General features: G+C 36.0%; 1 protein-coding gene across 1 annotated transcript in view; it reads right to left on the reverse strand.

Annotated features, from left to right (window-relative positions):
* Positions 1–7,686: 7,686 nt before the first annotated feature.
* Positions 7,687–16,091, reverse strand: part of LOC150077590 (FAS-associated factor 1-like) — a 377,947-nt gene continuing 369,542 nt past the window's right edge. Inside the window, exon 15 of the mRNA XM_090385644.1 lies at positions 7,687–8,114. Within this exon, the coding sequence (XP_090241770.1) occupies positions 8,034–8,114 (81 nt within the window). The 3' untranslated portion in view covers positions 7,687–8,033. The remainder of the gene's footprint in view (positions 8,115–16,091) is intronic.

Consider the following 16,091-nt stretch of genomic DNA (forward strand, 5'->3'; position numbering starts at 1 on the left):
GCCATATGGTACAAGGAAGCCTGAGGCTTATGCTGCACACCAGCCAAAAAAAAAAAACAAAATTGCTGGCTTACCCTGATAGAGAGAGAAGTAGAAAGGAATCACCAAGAAAGAGAAGAATAATGATATCCAGCTCAGGACCCTGGGTATACCAAGCCCATACTCACCAGATGTGAGCCCCTTATCATGCCAGCTTACATGTGGGGCAATCTAAACATAGGTATTTGTTTGGGACATGCCAGAGGATCATCTTTTGTGAGCAGATATAGACATTACGCAGATATGTCCAATACATATTCTCACAAGAATAACTTCATATCTATTAGCTCAAAAAACTTGACTTCCACAGCTTAGTACATGCTTTATGTGGAAGAACAATTTATTAGGTTGTCTCTGCAACACTTGTGGCCAGTGGCTTTTACTTACTTGTTTTATTACAGTTTTATAATCAATATATAGAACCTGATGTAAAAAGGAAAATGCATTTGTTTAGCTTTTCACAGTCATCACTGCTTATTACCTTATATGCTTGTATTCTGAGGAATCCAGAAAAAAAAATAACTGTTTTCTTTCTTTAAGTTGTATAGTCAGTTCTGTAAATCAATAGTATGTTTTAATTTGACACACTATTAGATGAGTAGCTAAAAGTTTACACTGAAGATCATTTATTGCATGTAGCAAGTCTCAGTGTATAAGATAGTTCAGGAGAGAAACTACCTATAAGTATAATTATGTATAATTACCCATGTGCAATATGTATAACTGCATCAACTGGGAGGACTTCAAATATTGTGATAACAGGAGAGACTTCTGCAGCACCTACCTTATTAACTGTTTTGAAGTCATGTGTATCTCTATTAATAATGGGAGTACTGTGATGAACAGAATAAGCTACATGTATCTGTTTCGACATTTAAGTTAGTAAGATTGTTTTTTTCCCCATTGCTGGAAGTAGTTATCACAGTCATGTTTGCTATGGTGGCCTTATCTTAGTGATCTCTTGGAATGCACTATCAAGATTAAATCACCATTCTGATATAACATTTTGTAATCTCATTCTAGATGCGTTATTCATCCTAGGTTTATTTTTATATAGGTTATCCCCTTATGAACTGAAATGATATTACCAAATAGTAGTAGTGCCATGTGATGCAAGAAAGCAAGTGTATGAGCTTATACAGCATCAGCCAAAAAAAAAAAAAAAACGCACCATTCCCTCCAAATGCCTGTCCAGTTCCTCCTTAAATTTATTTAACCTATCAACATCCATAACGACAGATGGAAGTTTGTTCCAGCAATTAACCACCCGCTGGCTAAAGGCAAATTTCCGCACATCTATTCTACATATGTCTTTTCTTAATTTGAATTTATGCCCCCTTAGGTTCATAATCTGAAAAAGTGGAAGGATCCCATCAGAATTCAGCTTGCTCAACCCATTCAAGGCCTTATACACCTCAATCAGATCACCGTGCAGGTGCCTAGTCTCCAGCCATTGCAATTTGCAGAACTTAAGCCTCTTTTGGTAAGAGGATCCCTTCATACCCCCCACCACTCTTGTTGCCCTTCTCTGTACACTCTCAAGCAAATCTACATCGTTACTAAAATGAGGCTTCCAGACCTGTATGCAGTACTCAAGGCGTGGCCTGACCATTGCCTTACACAGAGGGACAATCACCTCCTTTTCAATGCTAGCAAAATTCCTATATATCATTGACAAAACCCCCATGACCTGCCAGGGCAGCCCCTGGCAGCCTGTCTGCATTGCTCAGAAAACTTCATATCTGACTGCACAATTACTCCCAGGTATTTTTCATTTTCTACCACCTTAAGTGTAGTACCACACAGTTGGTACGTTTCTCTGAGGTTACTTCTACCCATATGCAGTACTTTGCATTTGTCAAGGTTAATCTTCAGTTGCCACTTCTTAGCCCATCTGCCCAAATTATCTAGATCCTGTTGCAGTAGCACACTGCCATTAACAACCCTGCCAACCTTTGTATCATCTGCAAACTTTGACACTAAGCCTGATATATACCTTCATCAATATCATTGATAAATATACAAAACAACAGAGGACCCAACACCAAACCCTGTGGGACTCCACTAACAATATTAGTCCACAAAGAGCAGCACCCATTGATTACCAACCTCTGTCTTCTCCCACTTAACCATCCTTTTATCCGTTAATACCATTCTGCTCCAATTTGTACAATAGTCTTCCATGCACAACAGTGTCAAAAGCTTTCCTGAAATCCAAATATATGATATCAAAATGATTTTTTGCATCCAGTTCCTTTGTAACCACATCAAATTATTGTCATTATGGTAAAAGCAGAGGTAAAGATCCATAATGCCTTCTTTCAAAATGAACTTTGTCTTCTTAACCATCCTAATGGTTACGAACAAAGTAGCTGATGCGGGGATGCAAAGAGCATATCTCAGAGGTGAAGCAGAGGCTTGTAGACTTCTGCATATAATTTTGCACAAGTCATGTTCTACAAGCCCCAAAGGCAATGCATAAAGCACCATTATGTATAGAATCTAGCCACTGAAAAACACTGGTTCTACCAAAGCTGTAGACAGGACCACATTAATCCAGTCTGAATATGATTGGCATATGGTATAGGCATAATAGTGTGACGCCAGCTCCCCCATGTCATTGCAGGTTTCACTCTGAGAATGTTAAGGTTTTTTTTAGCTAGACTGTGCAGAGTAAACTTAACTTGGAGACATGCTCCAAGTTAAGTTTACTCTCAAGAATTAAACCAAGAAAATAAATATTATTTGTAAGAAAGATCCTAACACGATCTCAGGTTCAGGTTGGATTTTGCATTTTCCACAGAATTGGATTGCAATTTTCCCTTTTGATATCCTGTAACCATTGGTCCATTCTATTTTGTTTACTGCTTCCTGCAACTGTAATTTGATCATATGCATATTCCATAAGTGCAAGATATGGAAACATCATTTGCATACAAAAACACAGTTGATACATTTCAACTGTGTCTGGTATATATTTAGTTATGGAGTTGATTCTGATCACAAAGTTGTGCTGAGGACCAATCCCTGAGGGATTTCCTCTTCTTGAGTATATGTTTTATATATATATGACCTAAATGGTTCTATGGAAGTTTTGAATTAATTTTGGAAGATGGTCTTTCAGACAATAGCCATAAAGATCTTGTAGTATGCCATAACACCACAGTATCGTGCCCATTGTTAAGGCAGATCATAGCTAAGTGTTCATATTGAAAGAAGGCATTATGGATCTTTACCTCTGCTTTTACCATAAGATCAAAGGATGACCTGGCTTTATGAAAGCTCCATATTGATGCATGTTTAACAACTGTTGCGTGCCCAGGAACCGTGATAGCTGTTGTTAACCATTTTTTTGACTGTTTTTCTTATACAGTTGGCAGGGGCAATTATGCACTGGGTTGGAATGATCTTTCCTGGTTTGGGAAAGGCAAGTGCTTTTAAGTATTGCAGTGTAATTGGATAATAGTTTTCTGTGAAAATTCTGTTGTACATTGCCAGCAAGTGTAGATATTTTGCTCTAAGTTGTTGGATCATCTGATAGCATATTCCATCTAAGGTAGCAGCATATTGTTTCTTCTTAGCTAGTGCTTGCTGCAACTGTTCTAGGCAAAAGGCTGGTTATAGGGTTATTGCTGGGTGGAATTAAAGTTCAGTTTGCATTTTTCTGTTGCAGCTTTGTGTTTCTGGAAGATCTGCACATACAAGGAGATTGCTGATAATGTTGCAAAAATTTCCCCAAAAGCATTTGCAATTAAATCGGGTATAGTAATATCCTCTCCATTCCAGTGTATTACTGAAGTTGGTACAACAAAAGATTTATTTAATCGTTTGTTTTATTTTTTTGTTACTTGTTTTGTTTTGTTTCAGATTGCATGATTATCTGTATTTCTGTTGATCGTGCAAAATACATCCAGGATTCTTTTCTGCTTTATGTTATAAATGGCAGGCTTTAGCTCCTGCTTTTGTACAATTAAGATTGTGGGTAGTGGGATACTTGCAAAAAGAGTTCCAAGCTTTTTTTTTTGCTGTGCTACATTCATCATTCCACCAATAAGTAGTACGTTTGTTCATGGATGCATAATGATTGCAGCTTCTGCTGCCATTAGCATCTAACTAGTTATATATGCTACAGCATTGTCTGTGGATTGAAAAATTACAGAAGTAATGCAGCTAATTACAGCTGCATTGCTTCATCTAATGCAGAGATTTTTCCCAGTTAGCTTTTGAAAATTTTATTCTGTTCTTGTGTTATGCCATGGAGCATCATCTGTTAATATCCTGAATACCACAGGAAAATTATCACTGTTTGGTGGATCTTTAGTAATTGTCCATTCGAAAAGTGAATACAGAATTGGTAAACAACAGGAAAATGCAAGTGTGACTGCCATTATTTAGCACTGTAAGATTTTGTTTATCTAGTAGTTTTTCTATCATAAGACTTCTTGTATCTGTATGATGGGATCCATACAGAGTGATGGACATTTATGTCCTCAAAAATGTAGAAAAGAGGTTGTAGTTCTAGCACTAGATTTTCAAGGTCCTCATATTCAGAGAAGCCAAGGAAGATATAGTGATACTAATGTTGGTGCTAGGTGAATCACAATGCATACTGCAACTGCTTCCAAATGAAGCTGTAGAGGAATATGTATGTTTCGAGTGGGAACCCTGGAATCAACCAAAATGGATAATCCTCTATGAGTACCATTAGAGGAGATTTTATCTTACCTATATATACTGTAATCTTCCACTGTGACATTTACCTTTGAAGTTAAATTCCTTTGTTGAAGACAGATAGCAGCAGGAGTATATAGGGCAATGAGATTGTGAATGTCATCTGTTACTTTGGAAAACTCTGCAGTTCCATTGAACAAGTATATGTTATTACTTTGGTTTAGAGTTTTCGTTGATCAACTTTTGCTTTCTCTTTCTAGGGAAATACAGAATGACCTGAATCTATGTTATTTTCAGAATATAATTCCAGAACTGAATCATCCAGATTTACATTATCATCAACATCCATATGGTCATGGTGCAACTGCTTTTTGCCTTTAGAGTTTGTCCTTGGATTTGGTGTCGAGGTATTCGTGAGTGCTGTTGCATATAAGTATGTGATAGTAATTAACGGGAGATTTTTTTTTTTTTTTGTTTTTGCTTACAAATACAGTATGTGACTATGTTCAAGTTTTATATTTCTGGATTTTTTTTCTCCCCTTTCCATGTTTGACAATCTTTTGAGTAAGCAGTATGATTATCTTCACAATTTGAACACTATGGGGAAAGCAGTATGGACATGTTCTTTCCATCAACAGTTGGCACATATTGCAATCCATCTGCATACTGTCTGTGAATGACCAAACTTTTGGCGTTTAAATCATCTCATAGGGTTTGATGGTTTAGATATCCTGTATTTACAATGGCTGGAGGATTTAGTGAACTGAAGGTAAGATATTTCAAATTGGTACAAGTGTACCTCCCTGAGTCAGAACTTTTGGCATCGGTGACATTTTGATCTTTTAATTCTTGGTCAATTTCCTCATATGTGACATGGATGAGAGGAGACTTTTACAGAAATACTTTAAAAGGTTATTATTTTCAAGAGCAGTTCAGAGTGCCTTATGATTAGATATTTTAATAAGAAGTTCCTGATTTTAATTATCATACTATTTTTGGTGGGCCAACAGCACTCTCTAAGCACTTTTGAATTAAGAATGGATAGTGCTTACTAATTAGCTGCTTTGTCAAAGAATATATAATGAAAAATGTTGGGCAAGTTGTTTGAATAGTAAATTCAAACAACCTGCCCAATTGGCTGTCATTTGTTAGCAGAAAGATTCAGATAAATTTGCTGTCTGGTAGCAAGTTTTGATTATCCACACACTAATTCTGTAAAGTCTCTGGTGGCTCCTTTTAACCCCAGAAGTGACAGAATTTCTTCCTGTTTTAACAGCACTGCCATGAGGAGGCAGGAGCAGTGCCACCTAATGACCAAATAGCTAAGAGTTATTATATCAGACGTTAGTCTGTTAATACAAGAGAGAAAAAAAAAAAAATCTGAAAATCACTCAATCGCTAGAACACTTGCCACTTGGGCTCAGAAATACAGTATGATGTGGAATAGTTGTTGAAGTGTTCAATCGGTGTAGATCTTCATTTTAAAAGTAAACCTACATTATTTGTATTAAGTACAATGCTACCAAGTAACAATGATTGAAACTGTATAAGCAAATTAGTGGAGGAAGTGACAATTTTGCATTTTAAGTGCTCGGTTTGTTGCAATCCATGTTTGAAGTCACACTGATCATTATTGGTGAATAAATATCATACTATATACCATAGTTCCATGTATATACATGGAACTACCCTTCCACGTAAAGTTGAAATTTTCAAGATAACAAAGAAGTGTCATGGGAATAAGGAACATGAAAGAAGAAAGAGTTCTCTTACATATGACACTTTAGATGACATTAGACAAATTTGAAATCTCCAAACAAATCTGTATGGAAACTTAGCTTCCAAAAGGGAAATATCAATTAGTTTAGCTCATTTTGTAAGAAAAACCTAAAACTTTTATATTGAATCCACAGTATGCGTGAGCTTCTGTTTTAGGATAAAATTGATATCTATTTCATGATAATATTGCAGTTCAATCAAAACAGTGAATGTATATTGCTAACAATGGAGGACACTTCCAGCATCAACTATAATTTATTAATTATTCTGGTAATAAACCGCATTTTTCCTTTGATCATTTTTGAGTTTATTTTACTTATAAAATAAACATCCTACGTAATATATTTCCCCTGGTCATATATAATTTATAGTTTCCACAGTGCTTAATTTTCATGCTTACTGGATGGTTCTTAATTAACAGAACATTTCAGGCCTAGAAGTTCAACATGAAACTGATGGATTAACAGATGCACTTACCAAGAAAAACAATCGTTGAAGTTACTGGCCAATGGGTCTTAAAGCCAAATGAATGCACAGCTATGAAAGAGTTTTTCACAGTTGCACATACAAGTATAATTTCAAAAAAACCTACCTAATTTTGGAAAAAATATTCTTGTAATGCTACTAATAACACAAAGATGAGGATTTATTTCATTTAATTTAAAATGAATTTAAACTTTTCACTAAATATTTCATTAATTTGACTCTGATAGCAAATATGACAATTTCCAAGATTTTAATATACCTAAAAATTAACTCACCAACTTGCAACTTAAATCACCAATGAGAAATATTTTATTTCAGGATGCATAGGGAACTTTACTGTTTTTCTCTAATTAGTTATTCAATGAACATTAATTTTTTTTCACAATTTACGAATCCAGAACTTGCTTTTTTTTTTTTTTTTTAAGTCAATCACATGCAAATTATTTCCATAACTGATTATATTAATTTCTGAGTAATGCTGTACATATTAACTTTCAGGTACTTATTTCATGAAGTGCTGAGAATATTCAGATGAATTTCAGGTGTTTAAGAATTTCAGAATTTTAAAATGAACTTAATTAAGAAAATAGAGAAAAAAAAAACAAGTTATAGAAGGCACTTATCACAAACATTATAGGAAATTATATAAGTAAATCTTGATTATTTAATTATTAGGGTACAGTTCTTTTTTCCTTTTTTTGAAATCTTTTATTATTTTAGGTGTCTAAAGCAGTAACTACACAGAATACAAAAGCAATGTTCTGCAGTAATGACTTGCATCCACAGCATAAATATTCCCAGAAAAGTGAGTTTTCAATCACGAGCCACCTAGATTGTCATTTCTAGTTTACACGAGTCACATTACAAACCACAAGCGAACAGTAATGCATCACAGGGTCTGCAAGATACTTCCTCTGACTGACTGTCAATCATAAGTAGTTCAGCAGTCACTTAAAATGTGTCAAAATCATGTGGAGGCTGGCCATTGCTGTACTTAAGAACAGCACTGATGGTAGAGGTTGTGTTGAGTTCGAAATTTACAATTTACTGCTAAGGTTTCATCTTTCTTCTAAAGTTAATGTTTCTTTTGGATAGAGATGAAGCACTTCCAATGTTTCTGCCTGATTTAAAGTTGTAAGCTGAAAAGTAAAGACTCACATTAATAAATGCAAATTAAAGATATACATCTAAACATGTACTACTGAATCAAGTAAATATATATATATACAATGGATTCCAGTTATTTGGGCCACCGGTTAATCAGGGCAGCTGTTTATTTGGGGAAAATCTTAAAAAACAAAACCCAATCGAGAAAATAGCCAGGGTTTACTTCGCTTAATTGGGACAACGTCGTTTAATCGGGGCAGGAGACCGCAGCACTGGAGATTACCCTACGATTATCTCCGACTGTACCACATGGTTCAGTTGGATTTCTGGAGGTCACAACCATAAAACAATTAGCAGTCAACTGTTAGTGCAATCTATCATAAACGGATAGTAAACTCGATCTTATTGAATTTGCGATAATACCGACAGTTGAAATTATGTGGGTTATTATGGTGAAATGTATTTAAACTTCCATGGAATCTTCAATTGTATAAAAAAATTAATTTTCAGAATCGTCTCTTCATTCTTATTTTTTAAGCTTCGTAACTTGTTACTCTGTTCTCACTTGCGCGTATCATGTTACTTGCAATTTGTGTGTGCCGTGTTCTTTGTTATTGTTTGCTTATCTTTTTACTGTTTTAAATTTTAATCCCCACCCACAAATGTCAGTGAACAGAAATGTCAACTAGTTAGTATGTACATATTACAGTATGTATTAATTATTCCGATTTTCACGTATCATTTAATTTTTTAATTGGTAAGGTAATAAGAGGTAAATTTATGCTTAATATATCTTTACTTTTATAGCCTCTTGATAATATTCCTCCTATTTTCAATAATTAGAATCACTGTTTAATAGAATTAAAATTCAATTCACAAACGTGATCACAATGACCGGCACTTACTACACATCGTATAGTGAACATTACTTTACTATGGTGAGTCCATCGTAACGTGATTTGATTGTGTAGTGAACCAATTGTAAAGCGGGATTCCCTTGTATTTTTAGCTTTTTTACGTGAAACTTCGGATAATTGGGGCAGCTGCTTAATTGGGCCAAAATGCATTAGTCCCAATGTGTGTGTGTGTATATATATATATATATATTTGTGTGTGTGTGTGTGTGTGTGTACACACACACACACACACACACACACACACACATTGAAAAAACAACAATTTAATGTAAATTTAAAGATTAGAGTAAGCTGGAGAAATTGGAGAAAATTAGCAAAAGTTGGTGAAAATTAACATTCTCCCTCATGGCCATACCTCTGCTACTTCCTCAGGGGCTTTGGGCTGACATGTAGCCATACTAGAGGAACGTATTATACATACCCGTTTCTGTAATCTCGATAATTTGGAATAATGAGAGTAATCTTTTTGAATGTATGTACTTAATTTTAAATTAACAGAGTGGTTTACGTATATGACAGCAAATTGTGATAGGAGATTCAAAGCCCTACATATCAGATTTAAATATCATAGTACCTCACTTCCATATCCTGTGGTGGTCAGTCTGAAAATTTCAATTTTCCCGCCTTCATTAGGTTTTGTGTGTGTAGTACTATTTGTTGTGCAGATGTACCAGGTTTTATCCGTGCCGTAATAGTTTACCTTGCTGTAGGCAAAATCTAATGCTTTGCATTCCTGTGAGTGGGCTGGATGTTAATTGTAATTTAAAGCTTGGGGAATTGTATATTTTTGCTTGTATTATTGTGGGAAGCAGATACAATATGATATCAATTTAAGCCAAAAATGAAAAATAACAGAAATAAATTGACTTGGTAGCATTAAAATTAAACTAAAATGATAGATCTTAATATTAAACTTGTTATCTGTAAGGGGGGGGGGGGTGGACTGGCAAAACTTTACTAAGGCATGAGGGCCCCTGTATGTGCCCTTGGGGATAACTATTTACAAATATATACAGCCTCTTTCATTGTGAATATTAACCCTGTGGTTTCTCGTTATATTCTGTGCTTGTAAATAAATCTCGTTTTAGTGGAATGCAATATATCTGCAGGACCTGTGTATTTACATTCATGGTGTTAATAACTCTGTTAATGGGGATTTGGTTTTGGACATCCAGATACTGTGTGGATAGGTGATGAGCTTCACCTATGAGCAATTAACCTGGGGTTCAAATGAGGGCCAATTTACAGCTCTAACTGGAGCGTTTATGTTCCGTGGAAAAGATTTTTTTCTAAGATACTATTAGGATTAATGTTAGTAGGTTGCAGTTTATGTTCCGTGGAAAAGATTTTTTTCTAAGATAATATTAGGATTAATGTTAGTGGGTTGCAGTTTGAATTTAGCTTGTGCAGCTGCGTTTATGTGGTGTCTGATGTAATTGTCAGGTATATTGTTTTTGATGAGGGTATTTTTCAGTTTTATTAAAGCTTCCATCATGCTTTCTAGGTATTACATATGTGTATAATTCTGTTGATTTGGTTTCTGATCACGTTTCCATGTATATTTTTGGCTAATTTAGTTTCGCAGTTAGTTAGTTTAATAGCTGGGAAGCTAAACTGGTCTCTTTTATCTGGTGTATACGAAGTCGTTTGTTATTGTGATTTGACTATCTAGGTAAGTGGCTCGTAGGTTGCTTTCTATAGTCAGTTCTTCGGGATAAATTTTCTTAGCTATGTTGTTGTTGTTGTCGAAATCTGCATAGTTGATGACCAGTACATCGCCAATGTACCTGTAGTATGTGATGTCTTCTTTAATCTTATTTTCATAAAAGTGCAAATAGAGGTTGGCTATGGAGCAAGAACTACTTGAACCCATAGCCACGCCTCTTATTTGCACATAGATGCTATTACCCATTTGTATGTAATTATTTTTCACATTAAGGTTGACAAGGTCTATCCAGTACTGTTTTCTACATCCTAGATTATCTTGATATTCTATGTAATATTCAGATAGTACTTTTATCAATTTGTCATGTGATATGCTGGTGAACAAGTTTTTGAAGTCATATGTGTACAATCTGTTAATATGGTTGTTTCTAATATATTCAATGTACTGCCTGTTATTGGAGATGAATTTTGTGTTTGTGAGATTGCTGGTTATTATATTTAATTTGGTTTCCATTATTTTGTTAGACATTTTGTTGTAGCTGTTCCTGCATGTGGTGATGAACCTTTTCCCTGTAGAGTTTTTTGTGAAATTTGGGAATCCAGTAAATGTATGGATATTGGGTGTTATCCATTTTTAATTTAATTTTCTTTTGTAATGCTATTAGTTTTTTAGTGATTGTATTAGGGGTGGAGCTGATGAACTTATAAGTGTCACTGTGGTCTAATTCCTGTTTTAGGGTGTCTATATAGAATCTCTTACAAATGATGCTGAAGTTATTATTAGCTTTGTCTATATATTGGTGATAACAAACTTATTTTGTAGGTTTTTGATTTTTTGTTTAATACTTTTTAAATTGTATATTGGTGTGTCATGTCTCTGAATCTAGTTAAGATTAGCTTTATGGTAATATTAATCTATCTTTGAAATGCTTCCACTGGGGTGTTGTATGCTGTTTTCAAAGCAAATTTCAATAGATCCATATCAATGGAGTTGGTTTTTTTTTTTTTTGGTAGTTGTTGGCTCATCAACTTCTGTGGCCATAATGCACCTCCCAAGGTTTTTGCAGTACTTTGATCCAAGCCCGAGGCGGGATTCGAACCCGCGACCTTTAGGTTGCCAGGCAGGTACTTTAACCACCCGGCTAGCCCGGTCGGTTCAATGGAGTTGTGTATGTTCTTTAAGGAAATTTGGAGTTGGGTCTGAATTTTGTTTCTTTGCTCATCACTTCTTGTAGGGTGTTGTCTTCAATAATTTTAAGGTCGCTGGTAAGTATGTGGTTGTGATATAGATTTTTTATAATTTGTATTTTCCTTCATAACAGAAACACCCATAGGGCTTTGAATCTCCTATCACAGTTTGCTGTCATATACGTGTCATACAAACCACCCTGTTTATTTAAAATTAAGTACATACATTCAAAAAGATTATTCTCATTATTCCAAATTATCCACCAAGTAATTACCTAAAGTTAACCTAGCAAAACTGGTATAGAGATTACAGAAACGGCTATGTATAATACATTCCTCTAGTATGGCTATGTGTCTGCCCAAAGACCCTAAGGAAGTAGCAGAGGTATGGCCACGAGGGAGAATGTTAATCTTCACCAACTTTTGCTAATTTTCTCCAATTTCTCCAGCTTTCTCTAATCTTCTTTAAATTTACATTAATCTGTTGTTTTTATATGTTATATATTTATATATAAGGCTATCCATACCAGGGCTAGATTTATATATAACTAGTTGGTTGGTTGGGATAACTATAGCATTAGCATAGGCATATGATGCAAGAAAGCAAGCTTATTCAGCATCAGCCAAAAAAAAAAAAAAAAAAAAACCACTCCCATTTCACCCCTCCGTTCGTTCGAAATACCTGTCCAGTTGAGCTTTAAATTTGTTTAGGCTATCAACTTCAACAACAAGTGATGGAAGTCGGTTCCACCAACCAACCACCCGCTGGCCAAAGGCAAATTTCCGCACATCTATCCAACATCCGTCCTTCCTCAATTTGAATTTATGCCCTCTGAGGTGATTATTCTGAGCAAGATGAAGAATCCCATTGGCATTGAGCATGCTCAAACCATTCAAAGCCTTATATACCTCTATCAGATCACCTCGCCGGTGCCTAGTCTCCAGACTATGCAATTTGCAAAACTTAAGCCTTTCTTCGTAAGAGCAACCCTTTGTTCCATTTACTAATCTTGTTGCCCTTCTCTGTACCCGTTCCAGCAGCTCTACATCCTTCTTGAAATGAGGCCTCCAGACCTGTATACAGTACTCAAGATGTGGCCTAACCATTGCCTTATACAAGGGAATAATCACCTCCTTATCCCTGCTAGAAAAATTCCTGTATATCACTGACAAGACACCATGAGCTACTCTTGCAGCTCGTCTGCACTGCTCAGAGAACTTCATATCTGCCTGCACAATTACCCCAGGTCCTTTTCATTCTCCACCACTGTCAGTGTAGTACCGCAGAGTTGATACGTTGCTCTGGGGTTACTGTTTCCCATATGTAGTACTTTACATTTGTCAATGTTAAACTTTATTTGCCACCTCTCAGACCATCTGTTCAACCTTTCCAGATCCTGTTACAGCAGCATAGCGTCAGTAGTGTCCTTAACGACCCTGCCAACCTTTGTATCATCTGCAAACTTGGACATTAAACTTGATATCCCATCATCAATATCATTCATAAACACCGAAAACAACAACGGACCCAACACTGAACCTTGAGGAACTCCACTAATAACATTAGTCCACGTTGAGCAGTGTCCATTGATTACCACTCTCTGTCTTCTGCCACTCAACCATCCCCTTATCCATAGCAGCAATTTGCCTCCAATGCCACACTGCTCCAATTTGTGCAGCAGTCTTCCATGTGCAACAGTATCAAAAGCCTTTGTAAGATCCAAATATATGATATCAAAGTTATTCCCTGCAACCAGTTCTTTTGTGACTACATCATAGTATCCAATCAAATTGGTCAGGCAAGACCTGCCCTTAACAAAACCATGCTGCATCTGAGCTATAACTGAATTCTTGCCTAGATCATCCTGCAGTGCTTCTTCAACCAGTGCCTCCATTAATTTACCTGGAACAGAAGTTAAACTAACAGGTCTATAATTACTTGTGTCAGCCTTTGATCCTCCTTTGTGAATTGGGGTTACATTTGCACATCTCCAGTCTATGGGTACCTCCCTGAGTCCAAAGAAGTTCTAATAATTATGGCTAGGGGTTTGCTTACTTCCTTTGCTGCCTCCTTTAATATAACTGGATAGATCCCATCCACCCCAGGTGCCTTTTTTATGTTTATCCTCAACAATCTCTCCTCCACTTTCCTCTCAGTTATTACAAAATCATCCAGCTCATTGCCAATGTTTACTTTACCTACATCATTCTCCTTCCTGAATAACTCCTCATGCGTGAATGTAGATGCAAAATACTCGTTTAGATTGTTAGCCACCTGAGCAGGATCCTCAACTGTTGAACCATCAATATCCAGTGGACCAATCTGATTCATCCCTTTCCTTCTCAAGTTCAAGTATGTAAAGAACTCTTTTCTGTTTTTCTTTGCATCCTTTGCCAAGGATTTTTCGTAGTCTGCCTTTGCCTGCCTAATCTCCTTTGTGACTTGGTTACAGACCAACTTATATCTATCATAGGCTTCCATGTCACCCATTAATTTGTATGTATCCCATGCATTTTTCTTCTCTGCCACATGTCTCATTAGTTCATCTGACAACCATTTAGGCCTAAACCTTGAACAATATTTCTTAGTTGGTATGTAAAGCCTGGTAGCCTCCAAGATAGTTCCTTGAATGCTTCCCATTTTGAGTTTGCTGTTGGTAACATCATCAGTTGGTCCCACTGTACAGAATTTAAATACTGTCTCAGACCATCATAGTCTCCTTTACGAAAACAAAAACCCTTCCCTTTACCTCTGATGGTAGTTACCTCCTTGAGTAAATCCCAGGTGCTCTATAAACCTGATGCTCCCAAGTAATACCATAATTTAATAAGTAATAATGTATAAATAAGTTAAGTACATATATAACCCATGCACGTATAATGTCTGATTGTCACAGGACAATAGTCTAATTGTCACAGAAGCCAATGCCCTCATTTACGCTATTTAATATTTAAATTAATTGTCAAACATAATTCCAATATATATATAATCTTATAGAATAATAGAATGGAGAAGCTATTGGTATATGCTGGGGGGAGGAAATTAAGATTTAGATAAAATTAGATAAGCAGTATTACGATAACATGAAATATGGATCAGGGTCACTGCTAATGCAAAAATACCCTACAACCATAATGTATATATAAAGAATTATTATTATTAGTGTAAAATATAGTAGGTAGATATTTATGCTTAGAATTAGACTAATGAAAATACGGTGTACCCTGGGAGCGATATACGTGTTGACCGAAAGGGGGGGGGGGAAAGATAGGAATCGAAATTAAAATAAATATAACAAAAGAAAAAAATGAATAAAACATAAACCAAATGGAATTTTGAAGAGACAACCAAGGTGGAAATAGCATTGCGGTGTCAGTCATAATTTTAGTGTCTTCTTCAGAGGTCATCCACCAAAATGATGAAAAAGACAGCAATGCTCTTACTTCTGTTTCCGACATGTTCTGTATGTCAGGTTACACGTGAGAAAAACCACGTGGTAAAACTAATATAAATTTTGAATATAATTTAGAATAAAGTTTGACAATACAAAATTGTGTTGATAAAGTAATACATACAGATCATCCATGATCTGTATGTATTACTTTATATATATATATATATATATATATATACACATACAGGGTGTCTCAAAAATATTGGTACAAACGTTTAGGGGAAGTAGGTAACATCTAAAGGAATGTGAATCACATAGGAGCCCATTACCGGAAACGTCACAGGAAAGTAGTAGCAGAGGCACAAGAAGCAGAAATGACACAAGATAGTAATTAGTGGCAAACATTTATCTGACATCATATTAACAATGAAGTACAAAATGGATGCATTTCATGATGTTACAACAGATGCTTGAAGGTTCCACCATGAGTCGCGATGCATGCGTGACACCGATGCAGCATGGATTGGCAGACACGGTCGAACACACCTGGAGTTTCTTTGACAATAGCAGCAGCACAGACGAGTCTTGCCACGAGATCCCTTTCCGTCTCCACAGGCATACACGATATATTTTAGGGCCCCACACAGAAAGAAATCAAGGCTCGATAAATCAGGCAAGAGTGGGGGCCAGGCAACGGGTCCACCACGGCCAATCCATCGACGCCCAAAATGCCTGTTCAAATGGTCACGAGCACACCTTCCATAATGGGCAGGCGCCCCGTCACGTTGAAACCAAATGTTGCATCTCACATTTGCTGGAACATCGTCACATAACCCTGGTAGAA

The sequence above is a fragment of the Mastigoproctus giganteus genome, chromosome 12 (assembly GCF_048544385.1).
Source record: "Mastigoproctus giganteus isolate SK-2022 chromosome 12, ASM4854438v1, whole genome shotgun sequence".
NCBI classification, from domain to species: Eukaryota; Metazoa; Arthropoda; class Arachnida; order Uropygi; family Thelyphonidae; genus Mastigoproctus; species Mastigoproctus giganteus.